This window comes from Lacerta agilis, chromosome 1, assembly GCF_009819535.1.
Source record: "Lacerta agilis isolate rLacAgi1 chromosome 1, rLacAgi1.pri, whole genome shotgun sequence".
NCBI lineage: Eukaryota > Metazoa > Chordata > Lepidosauria > Squamata > Lacertidae > Lacerta > Lacerta agilis.
In genome coordinates this window covers 82,319,233-82,338,320 of record NC_046312.1, presented here as the reverse complement: position 1 = coordinate 82,338,320, position 19,088 = coordinate 82,319,233, and the positions used below count along the sequence as shown (strand labels likewise).

At 46.7% G+C, this 19,088-nt stretch overlaps 1 protein-coding gene across 1 annotated transcript in view; it reads left to right on the top strand.

The window, feature by feature from the left end:
- LOC117052696 (unconventional myosin-X-like) overlaps positions 1-19,088 on the top strand; it is a 76,170-nt gene that overhangs the window by 17,247 nt on the left and 39,835 nt on the right. Inside the window, exons 3-14 of the mRNA XM_033159745.1 lie at positions 1,298-1,456; positions 5,740-5,927; positions 6,332-6,466; positions 7,212-7,336; positions 7,695-7,708; positions 8,590-8,674; positions 11,892-11,995; positions 13,297-13,426; positions 14,025-14,143; positions 17,255-17,401; positions 18,393-18,493; positions 18,863-18,929. Of these exons, the coding sequence (XP_033015636.1) occupies positions 1,298-1,456; positions 5,740-5,927; positions 6,332-6,466; positions 7,212-7,336; positions 7,695-7,708; positions 8,590-8,674; positions 11,892-11,995; positions 13,297-13,426; positions 14,025-14,143; positions 17,255-17,401; positions 18,393-18,493; positions 18,863-18,929 (1,374 nt within the window). The remainder of the gene's footprint in view (positions 1-1,297; positions 1,457-5,739; positions 5,928-6,331; positions 6,467-7,211; positions 7,337-7,694; positions 7,709-8,589; positions 8,675-11,891; positions 11,996-13,296; positions 13,427-14,024; positions 14,144-17,254; positions 17,402-18,392; positions 18,494-18,862; positions 18,930-19,088) is intronic.

Sequence of the window (19,088 nt, the reverse complement as noted above, 5' to 3'; positions counted from 1 at the left end):
CCAGCTCCTGCCCACCTTAGCAGTTCGAAAGCATGTCAAATGCAAGTAGATAAATAGGTATCACTCCGGCGGGAAGGTAAGCGGCGTTTCCGTGCGTTGCTCTGGTTCACCAGAAGCGGCTTAGTCATGCTGGCCACATGACCCGGAAGATGTCTGTGGACAAACACCGGCTCCCTCAACCTATGGAGCGAGATGAGCGCGCAACCCCAGAGTCATCCGCAACTGGACCTAACGTTCAGGGGTACCTTTACCTTAACAGAGTGGCAGAAGGGTGGGGTTTCTTCCAAGCTATTAGCTATCACACTTTCCAGGCGCAGAAAATTTGTATTCTGATTCCCCTTCTGATATAGGTAACTATAGATATAGATAATTGGTATACACCTAAAAGTGCAAAGTGTGGAGGTAAGAAGCTCATCTGTACAAAGATGTCTCTGCTTGTAAAACACAATGTGTCACTTCAGTTCACTGTTGGATGATCTCACCCAGTGGTGAGTCCAGCTGTATTCACTGAAAGGATTCATTCATTGAATCCTGCTCAATGTGTATAAATCATGTAGGATGGCATTCAGCTTAAGTTTTACTCAAGAGTAGACATGTTGAAATGAAAGGACCAAACTTAGTCATGCCTAGTAATTTCAGTGGCACTACTCTTGAGTAAAACTTGGTTGAATACCACCCATGGTTTTATTTTATTTTTTTACTGTAGAAATAAAAGTTTAAAATAGATGCGAAAGGACAAGGTAAATACAGTGGTACCTCGGGTTAAGAACTTAATTCGTTCTGGAGGTCCGTTCTTAACCTGAAACTGTTCTTAACCTGAGGTACCACTTTAGCTGCCGCTGCACGATTTCTGTTCTCATCCTGAAGCAAAGTTCTTAACCCGAGGTACTATTTCTGGGTCAGCGGAGTCTGTAACCTGAAGCGTCTGTAACCCGAGGTACCACTGTACAGAAGAGGGGTTGACCCCTCCCATTTCCTGTTCCTTACCTCTCTACACTTTTGTTTCTTTCAGCCTCTGGAACTGAACTAGGAACAGTGAAAAATGGCTGGGGGGAAACGAACAGAGTGGATGTTAAGACATGGGAGAGGAGAGGGTTCAATGTCCCTCCCCCTAGCACTTCTTTTACTTTTGAGCGCACCCACTTCATAAATATACAGGGCAAGAAATGTGCCGGCCACCATTGCATTTTGTTCAGCCCGAAGGCACAGACGAGAGTCAACTGGATCAACTGCCAGGACTTACAGCCCCCCACAGAATCCTGCATCTCTACATGCACCATCTTTTCCTTCTCTCCAGGTGTTCTGCTACCCGTGGGCCTCTGTGCCCAGAGAGAAAGTCCTGCCGATGCATCGGTCGAGTATGGAGGGGGTGGAGGACATGTCCATGCTGGGGGACCTGCACGAGGCGGCCATCTTGCTCAATCTGCACCAGCGCTACCAGCAGGACCTCATCTATGTGAGTGACCAAAGCAGACAGATTCTTTGCTAGCCCACCAACAGGCTGCCAGAGCAGAAGCGGCCTGAAATGAAGCTCAGCTTTACCCCATCCCACCCGATTTGGAGACCTCTTAACCATGGCTTGGACAGGAGTCTGTGTCTCCTCCTGGTTGTGCTTGGGCTGAATCCAGTTAGTATTCCTGGGCCACTTGACACACATTTGGAACAAAGCATCACAAGTGGATTTTATGCTGAGCATAAGGCACAGCTGAGGTCCCCTTTACCTTTACCTTTTTAAGGCCCTGTCTACACATGCAGATTTTTTGGTGTGTGTGTGTGTGTGTGTGTGTGTGTGTGTGTGTGTTAGACTGTACCATTTCAGATTGCAGGTGGGGAGTGACAGTCACACGTATATAAATATGGGAGTGCTGTTTTTAATGCTTCCCTATAGTAAAAAGAAAAGCCTGTAGGTTTGGAAAAAGACCCACCCAAAATTAGCACACCAGAGAAAGTGTTTTTACCATAGCCTGCTCTGTAGACACTAGTTTTCTACTTGCAAGGGGCATTTTTACAAAAGGAAGAATTCAAAAATGCTATCCCATCATTTGCATTCTATAGTGATATAGTCCGTTTTGCCATTTTGGAAACTACTTTGTTCTATTGAATGCCTAGACTAGGCTGGAATGTCCAGGAGTAGCTACGGTAAGGTTATCAGATTTTTTTCAATGAATCCAGGGACACTTTTCAACTTCAATAGATTTTGTATGGGGACTGATTTGTAAATCCGGGGACTGTCCCTGGGAAACGGGGACGTCTGGTAACCTTAACTGGGCTGCTGCAGATGAGAAATGCAGTAATGTTTGCCATGCCATCAGTGGTTGGTTCTCTTTGCAAGAGGGTTCTTAGCAGCTGGCATTTGAAGATGCTCCAGGTGTTTCTTCCTGGAACAGGTTTCCTAGGTTGAATGACGGACATGTGCACCAGAGGCAGTAAACGTCCTCTTTCATCCCACTTCAGGAGCCGTGTACGGGAGGCAGAGAGATGCAGGGGGCTCGGTGCCATTTATGGTGTTTGCAAGATTACCTGGGACTGCGAGAAGGGCCATGAGGCATGCTCCTCCTTCTTCCTTACCTGTGTGCAAGCCCGTTCAAATTCTGATATTGAAATGGGGATCTTAGGCTGTGTTGCATAGCAACAGTTACTAAGGCAACAGGACTATATGCATCTTGTATTCCAGTAAATGATCAATTAAGTGACCCGATTTCTGGGAAGCATCTTCTCCATTTTGGGCAGACAAGGAAGTTGCAAAGTCTGTTTTGCATAGTAATGAATCTTTGCTGTCTTGTGGTGGACATGCCTTCTCTTTCTGCTCTCTTGACCCAGGTCTGTCTCCATCCTGCAACCTCTCAAGTGGTCCCTGTGCAAGCAGCTCTTTACTGCCCAGACCTTAACAATCTGATCTTACCCTCTTGAACATCCCTTTGGCAACTGCCTACCCTAATTTCCTCAGTTTGCTACTTCTTCCCTCCCTCCCCCACCTCTCTCTTTGCTGTAGGGAAATAGAATAATAATGATAATAATTAGCATTTACATATATATTTTTTAATGATCAGAGAGTATTTTGCAGACACTGTATTGGGGCCATCCTAGAACTTGTAAGAGACGTGGCGCTGTGGCTGATCCTGCTCTCTGTTTCTTGTAATATCTAAGACAGATAGTACGTGACACGATGTCATTGCACTGTACATTTCCCCATCCCTGCCAAGCAGCGATGCGAGGTACAGGCAGCGCACATGCGCGCACACACACACGATACCCCCACCATACGTGGTTTACATTTGATTTTTCCAAGGAGGGGAGAGTGTGAAGAGACTCAGAAGCAGTAGCTCAGAGTCTCTTGTAAAAATCTGGTTTCAGTAATCCAGTGACACAACCCTGTACATTCGGTGTTATTATCCCCATTTTGTAGATGGTGGGCTGAGAGAAGATTTAGGCAGGAGGATGTATGCCTGTGGATACTTTTTTAAAAATCCCAGGAGGCGCTTAAAGATTTATTGTGAGAGACAGTAAGTCCTGACACATTTCAGACCCATAGCTCTACCTTGGGGCAAAAGAGATTATAGAAAATTAAACCAATCTTTTCTTTTAAAAAAAACAACAACAATAAAAAACCCCTTCATTTTGCTACAAATTCATTTCCTCTCAGAGATGGGGCTACACTCTGAAATGTGAAAGACTTACTGGTTGCCAGAGTAAAGCAGAGTTTAGTGTGGCAAGTTGCAGTGAGCTTTCAGTATGTGCACTTCCCCCACCTCCCCAGCATAGCCAGGAGGAGGGAATTGGAAGCTTTAGCTTCTGTTTTCAGTTAGCCACAGTTTTACTCTGTCATCTAAACCCCGTGGTTAACTATGATTTGTTGAAACCAGCCAGCTTCGTAAACTATGGTTTGAAATTGGGTTTCAAACAAAGCATATTTAAAATTAAGCTAGGTTCAGATGTAATAGCAAGCTGCAGTTAATTTAATCAAGAACCGAAAGCTTCTTGATGGCCTCTTGTGACTGTGCCAGAAGAGGAAGAGGAGAGGGGTGCACAAGCAGGAAGCTAGCCTTGTCCCCACAATGCTAAACTGTATTTTTTGACATCAGAACCAGGCCTGCTCCTGCCGTGCTACCGAAAAATAAGCCATCGTTAGCCTTTAGTGTTATGTCATGGTTTGCCTCCCTCAAACAAACCATGAGCCAACAACAACCCTTGGTTAGAGTTCATGGTTTATTTTTTGGAGTGAGGCAAATCACAAGTCTGGATTCGGATGTAGCATTGAGCCATGGCTTAGCTCTCAGCAGCATTGCAGCAGGAGGAGATGAAGTAGGTTTCCTCATTGTGCTTCAGCATGGTTGCTTGTTCAGTGAACCAGGCCGAGTGACTTAACGACTACCGAGCAGTCCCCACCAACCATCACCACCATGAAACATTACCACCAGCTCCCCAGCTTCCCCCCCCCTCCGAAGAGTACATCTCTAGCATCTTGTAGAACCTGACATACGAGGCAACATGTACAGGCACTGTTCTTGTTTTCCTGCTTCCCTCTTTCAGTGTTTTTCTTTGCCCACCCCACTCCCAGAAACATCCCGACAGACCAGACTCCCATTCAGCCAAGCCTGCACAGTGGTGTCCTGCTTCTTCAAAGCATGGCCAAGGAGTAATACAGGGAAAGAAAGAAACGGGAGAGAGGCCAGCCAAGCATGGTTCCCTGCCCAACCCTTACAGAGATGAGGCTTCCTCTCAGCCCAAGGTCATGACCCCATAGAGGTTTCCTTGCCACATGAGCACTATAGTATTGTCCATATAATGTCCCATCTCCAGTTGTGGTCATCTCTACCTCTGAGGAAGGATCGGAGGGGCACTAAATGGGAGGAGAACATTCTTGCTCCACCCTGGTAGGCTCCAGTGAAACTTCAGGTACATCATTTAGTATCCCTGAAATGTACTTAGCTCCATTAAAAAAAAACTAATTTAAAAAATCTTCATCGCTGAAGCTTCCCTAGGGAGATTCTTCCCAAATATGAATTCTCCTGACCATTAGAATGCATCTTACATTTTGTTGAATGGGCAGCTTATATAATAGTTTCTTCTTGTTCTCAGTAATGTCCTGTACCCTAAATTAGCATGTCTCCCTCTACATTAATAGCTACCTCCCTCCAATTATTTTTAGAGAGCTGTAATGTACCCTCTTAGCTTCCCTTTTTTTCTTTTCTTTTTTCGGCTGGGCTGAAGAGGCTCAGTCCTTTTAAGCCTTCTCTCAAGACCTGTCCTCCACTTAAAACCATTGATTTCTGTCCTGTGAATGATAGATCCTTTCTACCCTCAGGTATATAATAGCCTTTGGTGTTCCTTATCCTCTCCAGAAGGATATCAGTGAGCCGAAAGTAGGTCTGAGGGTCAAACTGTGTGATAGGTGGGAGATTTGTGATTGCTGATCTTACAAGACATGTGCTTGTGTTTTTGGAAGGCCACTGGCTGGCCTGAGCACAAATGGAACCATCTGTAATATGGCGATTCATGTAGATATCTGCAAGAAGGTGACTGAAACAAATCACTCTGTATGGAGCTTATTCGCTTATGAGCACTGTCAGATTTTATGGGTTCAAAGTGCCTGGAGGGAGGTAGGATGTTGCCCTCTTGTGGCAAACGGTGAGTGGTGGCTCTTACAGAAGCACATGTGTACAAATATATGGAGTTTTTCCCTAGCAGCTCACTAAAACTGCTTGTTTATTTTGCTGTTCTTCCCGCTTTCTTCTCCAGACAAACATTGGCTCCATCTTGGTCTCTGTGAATCCCTACAAGCCCATCGCTGGATTGTATGATGCTGAAGCCATTGACCTGTACCGCCAGCACTGTCTGGGTGAGCTGCCACCCCACATCTTTGCCACAGCCAGCGAGTGCTACAGCTGCCTGTGGAGGCGCCATGACAGCCAATGCGTCCTCATCAGGTGAGGGAGGCACTTTGGATCAGGAGGGCAGACGAATCGAAGCACTCCCCCCCCCATAGCATATAGTTAAACAATGGAGGATGTAGCGATGGCCGCCATCTTTAAAAGGGATTAAGCAAATTCACAGAGGATAAGGCTCTCGGTGTCGTACCTCCATTCTTGAAGGCCGTATGCCTCCGAATACAGGTTGTTGAACCAGGGTGGACAGCTGGCCTGCTGCACCAGGGCTCTCCTTATCTTTTTATGCTCATTGCAGCAAACAACTCCCCAACCATCAGTCGGGATTTTTGGGCGGGTGCTGCACATATATTCTTGAGCCATTCTTTCTGACTTGCCATTGAGGCTGGCATTCCCTTTGGTTGGTGCTGTCCTGAGCAGGTTGTTTTTGGCTGTCCATTTAACAGTGGCGAAAGTGGAGCTGGAAAGACAGAGAGCACCAAGTTGCTGCTGAAGTTCCTATCAGCCATGAGCCAGACCTCACTGGGCGGCCCTGCGTCAGAGAAGAGCACACATGTGGAGGAGGCCATCATGGAGAGCAGGTACAAGCCCACACAGCACAGGGCTGGCGTGAGTGTGCGGTTTGGAGGTTTCTCCTCTCAGGGGAGCCACGTCACGGGCAAGGGGTTGGACTGGCACTGCAGCTTCCCAACTATCTGCCTTCTAGTTATGGCCCGCAAACTTCCTTTTTCAGCTAGGGGGCTGTAATGCGTAGAGAGTGTCCAGCAAAAGTCCTTAATTCCTTGGGATATTTCTGCACTTGATATGGAGAATCCATCTGCCTGACTTTTTCCAGGTACCCTTCAGAGGTCAGCGGTCTGTGCTGCTTTGAACCAGGGGAGCAAAGACGGGAAATCGATAATGCCTGCCATGCTCATTCCTGGTGGCTGTTTCCACATCCATTTCCTCAGGTGTCCGACATGTATAAGTGGGACTGCTTGGTGCACTAAGAAGAGCGGGGTTGTGGAGCATGCATAAGCTACATTAATTGAAAATGTCCGCATATATTTGGTTCATTCTGCTTCTGCTGGTCAAGGGGGAGGAGCAAGTTGCAGTAAACACAGACTTGGGAGATATCAAGTCTGTCGTTGCAGAATGAGGGCTAGAAACTTGGAAGGTTGTGTTTTTTGGAGGGTGTTGTTGTTTTTGTTAAAAGAGAGCTCAGTTCTTCAGAATTTGAAAGGTCTCCACAGTAAACTTATGCCTAGAGTTAAAGAAAGTGCATAGTCTACACTTATTATACACCCCAAACATCACTACTAATCTTCTTCCTTCCTTCCTTCCTAGCCCAGTACTGGAGGCTTTTGGAAATGCCAAGACAGTCTACAACAACAATTCTAGTCGCTTTGGCAAGTTCATCCAGCTGCACTTTTCCCAGCATGGGCATATCCAGGGTGGGAGAGTCACTGACTGTATCCTTCTTTTTGATGGTTTTATCCCTGATTACCTTAGCACACCCAAGGCCAAGCGGAACTGGTGAGCTGGTTGTATCTCCACTGCTGACTTAGCAGGGTATAATCATGTCAGGCAAGGGGACCTTCCTCCCCATTTTCCAGCTCATTTCCGATTCTGTGTTGAGTTTTCCTTTGCAAAAAAGGGTAGCTCTCTAACCATTTAGAATCCAGGAGCGAAACAATCCTGGCCCATATAAGTTGGGGGCAGAGTTCTTTGCAGCCAGATTCCTATGTCGTTGAAAGATTCTTTTCCAGACATTGGGAAGTCTTTCTAGGAGCCATTGTACCATTGCTTCCTCCTTAACTCATTGCTCAGATTTGTTGGAGAAGGTGAGTAAAGTTTATTTTGATCATGCCCCTCTTTTGCTCCTCCACAATGTCCAGATGATATGAAGATGCTATGATGGCTACTTCTGGGTAGGGCACTGTCTCGACACCCCTAAATGTTCTGCTCAGTAGAAACTCTGGTGTGTCTGCACTACATTAAGCTATATTCCCCCCTTTTTTGTTTCATTTCACTATAAACCTTCACCGTCTCAGAAAGAACCACGAGTTTCCCATAATACATATGCTTCCTCATCTTTGAACATCTATGTTATTAATAAATGTTCTGTTTTGTGCAATTGCATCTGTGCAATTGCACTAATGGACCCACACACAAGACAGTACTGAAAAGGGAGGAGTGAGGCTGATTTGCTTTGCTAGGGGAAAGGAAGTAGTCAGATTCTGAGACTGTGAAGTAGGCAAATGAGCAACGTGTCCCGGTGGGAAAGTGCATGGATGAAATGATGCTAAATTAATCAAAAAGAGAAAAGGGAGAGAGGCTCCAGTAGTAGTGAAGGAGCAGCAACAAGAAAATAGCATCGAAGGAAGACAGCACAAGACCTCAATCCTCAGTAATCACTCAAGAAGCCCCACTCAAGGAGGGATATAATTTGGTGCATGGAAACGGAGATTAAACGGTGACTGGTTATGGGTTTTGGTGTGGACTTCCCTCATTCTTGCATAGACCCCAGGACCAACTGCATGTAAAACTGTATGCGGTGACGCACACCTACCTGGATTCTTTTCATGCTGTTGATGTAGCAGAAACAGGGCTAAGCACAGTGGCTGTCCTTCCTCCTATGTCGAGCTCACATTTCATTGCCAGGAGCTCTGCTAGTTTGTGTGTGCCTTTGGGGTCACACACCCTTCATTCTTCTTTGTTTCAGAACAGAGTTGTTCACCAGAACCCAGAGGAACGTAATTATCATATCTTCTATGCCTTGTTAGCGGGCGTCAGCGAGGAACACAAAGGTAATGAGGTTTCCCAAAGTTGCTTTCTCTCATTCAATGAGAAGAGCAATGCTCCTGCAGTCAGGCAGCGGTGGGGAACCTTTTGGGGCCAGATCCTTATTAGGGTTCCTCCCGGGCCAAACTTGACAGGTGGGTGGGGCCATTCACCAGTCAAAATCCTTTCGGCACTGAAATTAAACAAAGGGAGGGAGGCTTGCAAAGGATTTGAACTCTGTGCACTTCTCCTGTGGGCAGTGGCAGCAGCCGAGCGAAGGACAAGAGCCTCTCCCCACCTCCCCCTTGTTGCCACCCTCCTGTTCATGGGAGAAGCAGCTCTCATGGTCTCATTTCAGCTGAAACTGGACCAGGGGTTTCTCTTAATGTGCTTCTCATAAGTGCTGCTTCTCCTGTGAGCTGGTGGTTAGTGGCACAGGGGAGGGTGGGATAGACTCTTCTCCCCCTCTCCTTGCTTCTGCTGCTGGCTGGAGAAGCACAGGAGCTGCAATTTTGAGAAGGCTTTAATTTCCGCCCATCAGCTGATAAGTGGAGATTAAATCTTGCTGCCTTTTGCTGTGTGATAGTGTTCCCAGCTGGAAACAGGTCATGCGGGCAGGCAGTGCAGGATTAAACCTTGTCCTCCTACCCATCTGCTGACGTCGCCACTGATGTCAGCTGATGAATGAGGGGTGTGTGGTTTGGCCTTGCAGACCAAACTGAAGCCCCTGGAGGGCCAAGACTGCCCATGCGGGCTGGAGGATCCCTACTCTTGCAGAGTGGCTCAGAGGGCAGGCTAATACCCCGGGTTTCAGAGGAGGAACGGACTCAGAATCTTAAGAATAAAAATCTACACTAGGGTGGGAAATTTTTGTCAGCCCAAGGGCCACATTCCTTTCCAGTCAACGCTCTGAGGGCCACATGCCAGTGGTTGGTGGAGCCAGAGGCAAAAGCAAGTCGAACAGCAGGTGTAAATTGTACCTTTATATAGTAGGCCAGTTTTCACACAAACACCCTTCTGTCTTCCATCCAGGCAAGTGAGAGGCGCTGTCAGGACTCATTCTAGACAGAAACACTTGAGGGACCAGTGAGGGGTGGGGTCATAGCTGTCAACTTTCCCTTTTTTGTGGGAAATTCCCTTATTCCAGTGCCGTTTCCCACTGCAAAAAAGGGAAGGTTGACAGCTATGGCCATTTCCCAATGCAAGAAAAAGGAAGATTGACAGCTATGGGTGGGGTATGGTCTGGGGAGAGTGCAAAAGACTAGACAGAGGGGCCTAGAGGGCTGGATTTGGCCCCTGATGCACCCTTGCTCTGTACAAATTAATGGTGGAGTCCTGAACGCAGAATTCCAATTTGTGAATGGCATTTCTCTTACAACTTCAAGGAGGGATAGCATATCTCAAGTCCACTCTGAGACGATGTATTTAAATGATGGCTTGTATTTCCTGTTTTGGGCCTACTCGTTCCTCTTGTAGGAGAGGAGTGCAGAAGGGAGCAGGGAGACACCTTCGTTGCCCACAGAATCAGTAGCCCAATTTCTGTACTTAACCATGCCCTTGGACAGTTAACAGAGGCATGTTTTTCATGAGGGCTAGTCAGTGCATTGCTCTCTTCCTTCCACCAGCCCTTTCTAAATTTCCCAGCCCACCACGCTTCTTGCAGCTCCCTGTGCCTTGCCGCTGATCAGATTCAATTTCCCCTCCCTTCTGCCGCAGGAAGACTTGCGCACTTCCCCCAGAACCCCCTTCTTCCTTTGAGGGATTGTCCGTGACCTAAATCAGTTGAATTAGCAATGGCTAGTTTTCCATGTTACATGCAACCATGTTAACCGTAGCCACAAATTCAAAGCTGGGGCTGGGGCTGGGGAACCTTACACTAGAAGCAAGAAAATTTTGTTTGAATTATTTGAGGGAAATGCCTCAGGGGTTTATGTCCCAGAAATCCCACGATGAATGTGGGGCACTACAAAAAGCAAGGCTGAAATTGGAATTAGCCATGAAAAATTTGCATTGGAGACGCATCTCAGACTTCCTCGGGCCATTCTCTGCTACTTGTTTTGGAGGGAGTTGCCTTTATTTCTGATGCAGTTGGCCTAGTTTAAGAGGGAAGGGGTGTAGCCTCTGATACAGAGACCAAGCTTTGGTACCCACTTAAATAATACTTTTATCAGGATCCTAGTGAGCCTGGGAATGGAGCTGAAAACCCCTGACCTCAGATTCCAGTGAGTGGAATTTGTGGTATTTCCTCTGTGGTGTGTCTGCAACTGGGCCAAACTCTGCTTCCTGAAAAAAGTTCAACAACTTTTGGGGTGTCCTGGTTTTTACTTTTTGAAATATGGCAACCCTATATCTCAGATTGGCAGAAAGGGAATTTGCAGTGGCATCCAGGAATGTCCCTATTAGAGTAATATGTTACCTTCACACACTTTAGCAGTCCCTGGGCTGGAGAAGGGGGATTTTCTGCCGGCAACCACAGGAAGGTATATCTATTTGGCAGAATTGCTGCTGTACTTACTGATGCACCAATAACTGGGTTTAGAAGTCTTCTGCAATTAGATGCCTGGGAATTGGTTGTTTAGTTCCCAGTATTTTGAGCATTGGGGCAAACTAGACATTACAAGTTACTTCCTAGCAGGTTTATTGGAAAAGAAAAGAAGAGAAAAACAGCATTGGGTGTCTGTAATTTTGAGCAGAGGAGCAGCAAAAGGAGGGTATACTTAAACCGCTTAACCCACTTTGCTCTTTTCCAACTCTAAACCACCCATCCAGGCTACATTCACCACAGGTTGGCCACTGTGGGAAGCAGAATGCTCGACTAGATAGGCCTTCAATCTGATCCAGCAGGATCCTTCTTATGTTTTTACCTCATGGATTGTGTACCCTCTCACTTGCCATTCAAAACTGCAAGTTGCCAGGGCTGCTTACAATTTTAAAATGTCTTATTTCCGCTGTGGACAAGGCAGTTACAGGCTAGTGTTGGCTCCCCACAACTTATTCCACAATATATTGTCCTTGAGTTGTTGTTGTTGTTGTTTTGGGGGGAGACTTTTCCATGCTGTGGTTTGGTCCTATGATGTTGAACTGGGAGTGCTGTATAGACAACCACAGAGAAAGGAGCAAGTGGAAGAAGAGTTGGTTGCTTTCTGGATGTCCCTGGCTCATCTCTCCCTCTTCTCTTCCCCCACCCTCCTACCCCGACCTCCAATATGTTCGCTTCTCCTTTGGGGAGCTGCCTCCCTACAGAAGCCCTGGTCCTGCTGGAGCCCAAGAGCTATCGTTACTTAAACCAGTCTGGCTGTGTAACCAATGAGAACCTGGACGACAAAGAGATGTTCAGCAAGGTCATGGTGAGTCTTCCTTTTGACTCCAGGCAAGACTTTAGGCTAGGTGTGGGTAAGCTGTGGCCCTCCAGATGTTGCAGAACTACAACTCCCATCAGCCCTAGCAAGCATGGCCAGTGGCCAGGGATGATGCATGTTGTAGTTCAGCAACATCTGGGTATATAAAGGTTTCACACACCTGCATTAGGCAATGCTGCGAGCGCAGGGGGTTCACACTGTGTGTGTGTGTGTGTGTTTAAAGGGAAAGGTGTGCCTGTTTCTTCCTTCGATGAAGACTAAATTGCAAAATAATTGAATGCAAGAGGATCATTTTTCACTCTTGATGGCCTGTCTGTACGTAGTGCCTGCTAATTGTGTGCTTTGTTTGATAGCAATTTAGAGAGGCTGCTTAGACTAAAGTAACGGTAGCTTGAAGACACTTCTCATTGTCTGCCCACTAGCATATTTCCCCCCATTGTTTCTTGCAGTTCTGCACTACTACATTTGTTCCCATCACTTAATAAAAAAAGGAGCTGGGGGAAGGATTTAGCTTGCAAAAATATGGGCACTGATTTGTAATGTAGTAGTAGGGAAAATATGTGAGGGTGCTATAGGAATCATATTTATTATTTATAAAGCACTTTTGAAGCAGAGTGCTGTATAGGAGATAAAATCGAAAGGCAGACGGTAGAATAAGGGCAAGGAAAGGGCATGCTAGGAAGAGAGCAGAAGAGGATTTGCTTAAGGAAAAGCCTGGAAGTACAAGAGGGTCTTCTTGTAGCTCAGGGATAGAGATGCTGTGGCCCTCCAGATTTTTCTGGACAGTGTCAGGCAATGCGGACACTGCTGAGGGATCATGGGAGCTGTAGTCCAGCAACAGCTGGAAGGTCACAGGATCTCTACCCCTGTTGTGGATCCTCTTGCAGATTGGGTCTGACAGCCACCAGGATATAAGGTGCAAGGCTAACTGAAACCAGGCTCAACTTATTACCCAGAGCATTCCTGGCTCTGTGTTCATTGTGGCAAAAATCATAGCTGCAATATGGAATCAAGGAAACAGGTGAGTCCATGAAACAGTCTCTCCAAAGGACTGAACTAGGACGATCCCAGCAGGTTTACTCAGAAGTTCATTCCATGGACCTCAGTAGAGCTGCTTCATAGTGAGTGTGTTTAGGATGCTAGCCTTAGAAAGCAAAAATCTCACAGAGGGATGTGTTAACTGGTTTGTGTGCGCTGATGTGTAAGGGTTGCTTTGTAGCAAGTCTAAGACTGGCCCGATGGTGGTGGGTGACAGTGGAGTTAACCTAACTCCAATGTGTTTTGAGCAGACCGCCCTCGAAGTGATGGGATTCGGTTCTGAAGAGATCAGAGACATTTTCAAACTCCTGTCTGGCATCCTGCAACTTGGAAACATTGAATTTATGACGGCCGGAGGAGCTCAGATTACAACAAAAACTGGTAAGCGGCACCCTTCTGTGAAGGGCGTCCCCACCTGGCATCTGCTTCTCCTCCCTCATCGTTTTGGTGATCATGCTGATCCGCTGGGCAGGCTTTGCTGTCTTTCTGCTCACAGGACAAAATGGATGCCCAGGAACTGTAGGAGTTGGGGGACAATTCCAAGTCTAGTTCTTCCTAATAGGAGACACTGTTAAATTCACAGTAAATTTTTAACCCCCCCAATTCAAGTTAGGTTTTGAGTGTGCTTACGGGCTCGAACATGCACACACCATGTTGCGAAACTATGGTTTCAAGCTTACAAATCCTCTACCCTAATTGTCATGCTGGCTTGCCAGATATAGCTTTGCCACGTTTTGGATTGTCACGGTTACTGTGTTTCTGTTATTTTCCCACCTTCCCCCTGGGCCTATCAGTGGAGTCTTGGGGGATCAAGAGTTGCCAGCAAGGTCTCTCCAAACGTCTATTCCGCTTCTTGATTGTATTGGCTTCCTGTCCCTTTTTGAGGAGAGGCCCCCTCTCTCATCAATCACTTCCACATAATAAGAACACATTATTGCAAGCATTACTGCCACCTCTCTTTTATCATCCTCTCTCCTAGTGCTGAATAATGTCAGCGAGCTGCTTGGCTTGGATGCCTTCCAGTTGTCTGAGGTGCTCACCCAGAGATCCATGTTCCTACGGGGAGAGGAGATCAGCTCTCCCCTCACTGTGGAGCAGGTGAGTGGCTTTGCACCAAGCATGGTGGTGGCGCCTGGCTTTGAAGGGCACTTGCCCCTAGGTGGCAGCAACTCACATAGTTGTCAAGGGGAAATGGCACTTGAGGGATGCCTCGGATTTGAACATTACGTACTCCCCCCCTCCCAATCCTTGAGGAGGGCTTCCCAGAATGTGCACCATGGCTCAGGAATTTGAGTAAGGTGAGATGTAGGGAAGCCATTTGCAAGGCAGGAAGAGTGGGTGAATCAGCCTTGTTAACAGCTTTACCGCTGTAGAGCTGGGTTAGGGAATCGTTTTCAGCTTCTGAGGGCGACATGCTGGCACCAAGTGGGACCAAAGGTAAATGGGGACAGAGCGATGAATGTGACTCTTGTACAGTAGGGTACCTTCTGTCTCACACTTCTCTGTATCTTCCACCCAGATGAGCAAGAGGCATTCTCAGAGTTCAGGGACACATTCCAGCCAGGCAAAACCATCAAGGAGAGTGCAGAGCAGAGGCCAGTAAGGTGTGTGGTCTAGGTAGAGACCTGTTGGTCAGGTAGAGTGGCTTAGAGGGCTGCATTTGGCCCTCAGGCCTGAGTCCCCTCCCCCAATCTCTGCTGCAGATGCTGCATAATGTGAGCTGGGTGTCTCTGGAGAAGCAACAAGCAAATAAATGGATTCTCTTGTAGATAAGTGCAGCAAGCACTCTGCAGAGGATGCAGCCCTGTTGCATCAGGCCAAAGGCCCACTCAGTCCAGCACTCTCTTCCCACAGTGGCAAATCAGATGCCTATTGGAAACCTGCAATCAGAACATGAGGGCACTGTGGCACACTCCTCAATAGCCTTTCCTCACTAGTTAGACTTCCTGCTGCCAAATGCCCTCTTTCCCCATCCCAGCTTTCCAGGAATGCCAGCCAACTATTGCCAGATGCATGAGAGAATGTGATGCCAGTCAGTTTGCAGTGTACGCAGAGCTAATTATAATGCCAAGCACTGGCATTTCCCAGTGCGTTAGACAGAAGGAGCTGAGGCCAGTCAATGGGGCCTTTGACAGAACGCACGTGTCTGTGTGCCGCCCGCCCCTGCTTTTGTCCTAGTCCCGGGTGTGTTGAGTCAAGTGCCCATTCCTGGAAGATGTTGCAGAGATGTTGAATTACCAGGCAGTCTGGCCACTTCAGTTCTGCTCCTCCCTGTCTGTGCTTCGCTAAGCGCAGTTGGCTCCGGCCCAAACTATACAATACAGGGAATGTGTAGCTGTTGCCCACTTGCATCTTTCCACCATGTCTTTTCGGCCCTGTTTAGTTAAAGACCATTTGAGAGGGCATCATTGTGCCCAGAGTTTCCTTTCCCCCTGCAAGCAGCAGCCAGTGATGCAGAGCAGGGGCAGGGAAAGTCTCAGTGTGCTGGCATCATGCATCTTCCTTGACTAAATATTACCGAGGAGATGCAAGGAGGCAGCCACCAAGTATTCTTTGTAACGTGTGATTTAGGCCTCAGGCTTCCTAAAGGACAGTGGTGGTCACTGAGCCAAAGGAGAGACATTGTGGCTCTCCTGCCTTCTGATCTATGGTTTCCTGTGAGCAGCGCTGTCTTAGCATATGCGCCGCCGGGGTGCAAAGATCCGCCCAGCACCCCCAAATTTAGTTTAGCCCCCAAACTAACTTTTATTATGCTTATGACAGACACCACTCTTATGCCTTATCTCTTGTTTACGAAAGAAGGGAGGAAAAAGAAACTTTTTTATTTGCTCATTTATTTACAATACACTTTTACTTAAGTATACAACAACACCACACTTAAACTTATAAGTATTGTTTAGGCACCTACTTAGGAGAAACATCAGTCGTGTCAAAGGTGCCGCTGACCCCGCTGCCGCATAGTAGCTCAATACAATACGTAACATAATATTTTGATGTAAGAGTTAATTTCGTGTGCACGGCACCGTTGTGAATGACAAGCGCTGTCGTTGAGTCTGACAAGCGCCACTGGTGCGGCGCATCTTTGGTAAATTAGCACACCAAGTCGAGAGTTCTTTAGTGAAACAGTAGGTATACATATCAGTAATACCTAGGTGTATATGTATCAGAATTATTTAATATTTCATAACACGTAGATAGTTAAGAGCTTAAGCGGCTTCAGCGCCGCCCCCGCTCCCAAATTCAACACCCAGCTGCCCCGCACCCCTTGCATCCCCGGGTAAAGACGGCCTGTGAGAAGCGAAAACACTTGGTAGTGTGAGGCAGCTGGTGGAGGAAACCAAAGGGACTTCTTTAAGCACCCTCCTAGAGGAGGAAGCTTGGACTGACAAGGGCCTAATTCTCACAAACAGTAACCAAGGCAATGAAACTACATGTCTCCACTGGACCTTTTCAGATTCCTCTTCATGGAAGGCTCACATGCTGTGTAAAAGACTAGGCTAGACCCTTTTCTTCAAAACATGTATATGTATATAGTATCAGGTAGGTTGGTCTGCCATAGTCAAAACAAAATAAAATAAAAAATTCCTTCCAGTAGCACCTTAGAGACCAACTAAGTTTGTTCTTGGTATGAACCTTCGTGTGCATGCACACTTCTTCAGATACACTGAAACGGAAGTCACCAGACCCTTAAATATAGTGAGGGAGTGGGGAGGGGTATTACTCAGAAGGGTGGTGGGAATGGGTGATCAGCTGATAGGTGTGGAAAACCTGTAGACAACTGTTAACACTGCAATTTGGTCTTACAGGGAAAGGCAAGGGGTGAGATGGCTAAAGATAGCTTTGTCATGTATAATGAGATAAGAATGCAATGTCTTTGTTCAGACCAGGTTTCTCCAGATCCAGGTTTATACCTCATTTTCTCATGGTGGGAACAAGGCCTAGTTTGGCACAGATGGAGTTGGGAGGCATGCTTGATAGCAGTCATCCCATCCTTGGCAATTCAGGCACCTGAGTTTCAACTGCAGTTTCTCTGCTGTTCTATACTTAAAATTAGTTTCCCAGGGATAATGTTCATTTGCCAGGCCTTTGCTGCCTCGATCTCCCCATAGTTTGCTGTGTTGCTCTCCAGCATATAGAGTGATGTTTGGTGTCCCCCTCTCACTTCATTGCTCACTGACAAGCATTGTCTTCCTCCCTGTTTGCCCCTAGGCTGCTGACTCTAGAGACTCTCTCGCCATGGCCCTTTATTCACGGTGCTTCTCATGGATCATTGGCAAGATTAACTCAAAGATAAAAGGGAAGGAAAACTTTAAGTCTGTTGGAATCCTGGATATCTTCGGGTTTGAGAATTTCCAGGTTAGAAATTAAACTATTGGGGGTCGCTGTGTGGACCAAAGAAAGTTCCAGTGCATGCAGAAAACAAGCTGAGCTGATTACCTGGAGGCAAGGCAGAGGCCTTCCAGGGTAATTTCAGTACATTGGAACATAAATTGCTCGATGCCAAGCCAGTTGAGCAGGGGATGGTATTGTAATTCCCCTTTGAACCTCATTCTTGTAATTGGAAACAAAGGCAGCTGCCATACACCAAGTCAAAGTCACACAAAAAATTTGCTCGTATATCACTACACCCTGTATATTGTTTGTTTAAATACACCAAGTCAGGCAACCAGGTCCATCTACCTCAGTATTGTCTACACAGACAGGCAGCGACTGTGAGCATTCCCAGTCATTCCTGGAGAACCCAGGGATTGAACATGGGACTTTCTGCATGCAAAGCATATGCTTTATCACTGAGCTACAGCTCTTCCCCAAACTTTGACAATGTCCTGTGAAAATTACTTTGGTAAGGCATTTAGTCAAACTCTTGGCATGTATGTTACATGGGCATGCACTCCCTTGTGCCCCCCCCTTTCATTATTACCGTACATTTACAGATATATCCCACCTTTTCTCCAAAGAGCTTAAGGTTGCACATTATTATTATTAAATTATTATTATTATTATTATTATTATTATTATTATTATTATTATTATTATATTTTATTGTATACCCCACCTCCTTCCCTGGTGGGTCTCAACCACGCAACAACTTATCCATGCTACAACCCTGTGAGGTAGATTAGGTTGAGAGACTGAGACTGACCCAAGGTCACTCATTGAGCTTCATTCACTGATCCTTTTCTTTATGTGCCCTGTTTTTACCTTGAATGGGCCCCTCAGCACTTCCGCTGACCCTCCCTTTCTTCCCGCATGCACTTCCTCTTCCTTGCAGCCCTCAAGGGAAAAAAGTTTCCCCCCAGACCAAGAACATGGGTGCTAATATTGGTTTCTCTTGTCACACGCACAGGTGAATCGTTTTGAGCAGTTTAACATTAACTATGCAAATGAGAAGCTCCAGGAGTACTTCAACAAGCACATATTCTCCCTGGAGCAGCTTGAGTACAACAGGTAGTTAAAAGTGGCCTTTTTCAGGAGGCAGTGGCTATTGCTTATTGGTAGTGGCCCTTGGCAACCAAGGGAGCCCATTGCTCTCAGGTGGAGGAGGAAAAACTGCTAGCAGAAAAGCCGCTTTGGATTTCATCACTGACAATCCATGTGGGGGTCAAGGAAATCCTTGGAAAGCTTGATAAAAGCAAGAGTTGTCCACTACTTTGCTGCCTGGGAGCAGTTTTACCTTAATTTCTGCTTTTCCCCTCCAAGGGATGATATTCTCCTTTTCTGGCACTTCTGTCCTGTCCAAAGCGTCTTGCTGTTTCTCAACTCCTGCTCTCTGCAAATATGAGTGCCTGACTTGTGTTTCCCCTCTCTTTTTGGCAGAGAGGGGATAAGCTGGGAAGCCATTGATTGGATGGACAATGCAGAATGCCTGGATCTTATTGAGAAGGTAGGCCTCTCTCCAGTGTGATGGGTTAGCATGCAGTCAAGTGTATGCTTCCTCTGTAGACGGGGCTTTTCTCTCTGACCTTGATCCCAAGTAGCGAGCCTTGTTTCTGTGCCTCAGTTTATAGCTGGTATTTTGCCTCTCCCCACCTTGGCTTCTGTT